Source organism: Verticillium alfalfae, genomic scaffold, assembly GCF_000150825.1.
Source record: "Verticillium alfalfae VaMs.102 supercont1.6 genomic scaffold, whole genome shotgun sequence".
Classification (NCBI taxonomy): domain Eukaryota; kingdom Fungi; phylum Ascomycota; class Sordariomycetes; order Glomerellales; family Plectosphaerellaceae; genus Verticillium; species Verticillium alfalfae.
This window is the reverse complement of record NW_003315033.1, coordinates 1,747,736-1,750,954: the sequence shown is the minus strand read 5'-3', so window position 1 is coordinate 1,750,954 and position 3,219 is coordinate 1,747,736. Positions and strand designations below refer to the sequence as shown.

The following is a 3,219-nucleotide window of genomic DNA, read 5'->3' as shown; positions in this document are numbered from 1 at the left end:
GAGGCCAAGTTCAGCACGGCCGAGGCTCGCTGCACGCGACGTCGAGGATTGCCGCGTCGAGCCAAGCGCGCCCCTCGAGGTGCGCGACGAGGACCTCCAAGCGCGACGTCGAGAATCAAGCGTGCCGCCGCCGAGGTTCGAGCGGCCTGCGCGCCCGCGACGTCGTCAAGGCCACCATTGCCCGCGAGTCGAAGCAGCAGGACGCCGACGCGCGCGCCTACGAGATCGAGGCCGACGCCAAGGCCAACTTTGAAAAGAGCCAGCGCGAGACGGACGCGCTCGCCTACAAGACCAAGATGGACGCCGACGCCGCCATCGCCGCCGACTTCAACCGCACCACCAAGGCTGCCGACGCCGACGCCTACGCCGCCCGCACCCGCGCCGAGGCCGACCTCATCGCCACCCAGAAGGAGGCTGCCGGTATGCTCGCCATGGCCGAGGCCTACAGCAAGATGGCCGACGCCTTTGGCGGCCCCGCCGGCTTGCTGCAGTACATGATGATCGAGAAGGGCACCTACCGGGAGCTGGCCGACGCCAATGCCAAGGCCATCCACGGCCTGCAGCCCAAGATCAGCGTCTGGAACACGGGCAGCCAGGGCGGCAGCGGCGGCGGCGGCGACGCGTCCGGCACGGAGACGATGAAGAACCTCTACCAGATGCTGCCGCCCCTCATGACGACCATCAACGAGCAGACGGGCATCACCCTACCCGAGTGGCAATTTGGCAAGATGGCCGCCGGCACCGAGGCCGTCAAGGGGGAGGTCAAGGTCAATGGGAAGCACTAGGGCGAGTGGTGTTCAGAAGGGCATTTGAGGGCTCAGGCAGAGTGTTGGTCGTGAGCAACAGTCGTCGTCTTTCTTTTTTACTTGATTTGTTGCGATACCCATGTACTTTAAGCAATAGACATTCCAATTTGATTTCCCTCTACCTTTTTATTTGATGTGTGAATCAGTCTACTACATGTAATCGCCTGAGAGCCCAGGAACATTCGATGACCTTCCAATTCTCCCTGTCGGCAACCCCTGAGACCACCTTGATAACCAGTGCGGCAGGATTTGAAACATATGATGAACAAATAAGAACACCACAGACGAGATGACGTTTTCGCTATTTATCATCTATTAACCGTCTAGTTTTGTTCATGGGGGAACATTTTCGACGTTCCCACATGCCCGATGTCTCAGTCTCGAAGCCAACTCGCCGCCTCTCGGCTTGCTTCAATTCTTTTTCTACTCTTACACAGCATGGCATACACTGAGGACCACAAATTACCAATGGCAGACGGTTCATGATCAAGATCAATCATACCAGTTCTAGGCATCCATCATTGGAGTGCTGTAGAGTGCCTACCCCATAACGCATCACACTTCATGCACAGAAGATGGTGTATAAACATAAACAGTGTGCGGTTGCCTAGCGTGGATACGTCACTATGCAGGCCTGATCGGGCTGCGCCGGCAATGAGATGCAGACCAACTTAGAAGGCCTTTTTCAAACCTCATCACGATTGAAGGTCAAACTCATCACAAGCCCGAAGGCGAATTGAGGATCTTAGAAGTGACGCATCAGATTGAGTGATAAATCAACATCTCTGATTTCTGACCCTACGAGGCGACTTCATCCTGGAGCTGTCGTAATGGGACGCTGCCTCGGATGCACCACCGCAAACCGGAGCTTGCAGCTGGTTCAGGTCGACGCAGCTCCCATTCTGACGATCTTCAGCTTAAGCGCAGACGATCAACCAGATGCCGCAGCCCCGCAGGAAAGCTGTCGCGTCTCTCGTCGATGCCCTGACACCGTGGGAACGTTGGCATCTCCGCACACAGATGAACGCGCTGTCCATCGGACTGGCCCGCCTCCCCGACCTCCCCGCCGAAGTCATCGCCATGATCGGCTCGCATCTCCACTTCAGCGACATCGCATCGTGCCGCGCCGTCTCCAAGGCTTGGAGCTGCGCCTGGACACAGGACGAAGCCGCCAGAGACCTTCTGCGCCATTTCTACCCTGGTCTGCTGGAGACGGCCTCGGCTGCCGTGCCGCGGCGCCCCGCGTTGCGAGTCTTCGACGAGGCCTCTCGCAGGAGTCGTCGCCGTCAAGCCTGCCGCTTCACTGCGTGTTTGGCGGAGAACACGGCGGAGCTATTGCGGTTTGAAGTGACGGAAGGCCCGCCGGCGCTGTCGCCAGATCCAGCCGTCCACCCGGAACGGAAGTTTCCGGTCATGCATCCCCCAGCACAAGATGTGGACGAATTTGGCTTCTCTGGGCGTCCAAGGGAATGGCCTAATCAGTATTGCCACGGGCGATACCTGTGGCAGCTGGACGACTGCTGCTTCTACCTCGACAACTTTGACACGGGGTACCGGCGGCTTGTGTCCTGGACGGAAGGGCGTCTGCGAGGCATTGCAATTTGCAACATTGCATTGACCTCCCATCTCATCGTTTTGACAAACGAACGGAGAAATTTACTGTAATGCCCCCCCCCCCCATGAGGCGAGATCCTCGAATCGCAGAATCTCGTACTGACGGAATAGCGTGGTGTATAACATAGCACTCCAGGAGTTCCGGACCGTGTCACTGCCCTCGCGACTCGAACGATGCTATGCAGACTGTATGAGCATCGGCCTCGTCTTATACCCCGTATCGGAGATGTACCTTTGGCGATGGGACGAAGGCCTGCAAGCGCTCGAGGTAGCGCCTCCCCAGCGCGCCTCTTCAGAGCAGTATGGCGAGACATCCTTCATGTTCCACCCCACAAAGCCCAAGGTCTTCTCGATCGTGACGCTCTACAGGACGGGAGGCGATCGCTCTGAGTCAGATTCGGAAGACGAGTCGACCTACAGTCTTCACCTCCACGTCAGTGAGTATGAAGATAGGCAACTTCGCATGACCAAGACGCACGAACGCACGAATCTTGCCAGCAGATGCAGCACCCCGGTCCCCCCGCAACAACAAGGCATCAGAAGGACCGACAGAGACCAGTTTCACTGGTCATCGCAGAAGGCCCTCCATCCAATCAATACGCACGGCACTCATGCCTTGTTGGTCGATAGTCTGTCGTCAGAAGACGTCGCGCTGGTCTGATACAACATGGTCCCGCGGCAGATGCATCTGGACCTCCTCGGCGACCATCCGCCGAGCTCTTCAGAGAGTGGCGCTCCGTGGGTGGTAAAGACGGCGTCGGCGCATTCGTATTCATGCTCGGGGAAGAAAATCTCTACG

The 3,219-nt window shown here is 58.0% G+C and overlaps 2 protein-coding genes across 2 annotated transcripts in view; both read left to right on the top strand.

The window, feature by feature from the left end:
• VDBG_05646 (flotillin domain-containing protein) overlaps positions 1–785 on the top strand; it is a gene marked incomplete at both ends in the record, with an annotated part of 1,607 nt that extends 822 nt beyond the window's left edge. Inside the window, one exon of the mRNA XM_003004487.1 lies at positions 4–785. Within this exon, the coding sequence (XP_003004533.1) occupies positions 4–785 (782 nt within the window). The remainder of the gene's footprint in view (positions 1–3) is intronic.
• Positions 786–1,745: 960 nt separating this feature from the next.
• On the top strand, positions 1,746–3,081 carry VDBG_05645 (predicted protein; the record flags this gene model as incomplete). The annotated part of the gene is made up of 2 exons (XM_003004486.1): positions 1,746–2,356; positions 2,532–3,081. The coding sequence occupies 2 exons, from the start codon at positions 1,746–1,748 to the stop codon at positions 3,079–3,081; spliced, it is 1,161 nt and encodes a 386-aa protein (XP_003004532.1).
• Between the last annotated feature and the right edge of the window lie 138 nt (positions 3,082–3,219).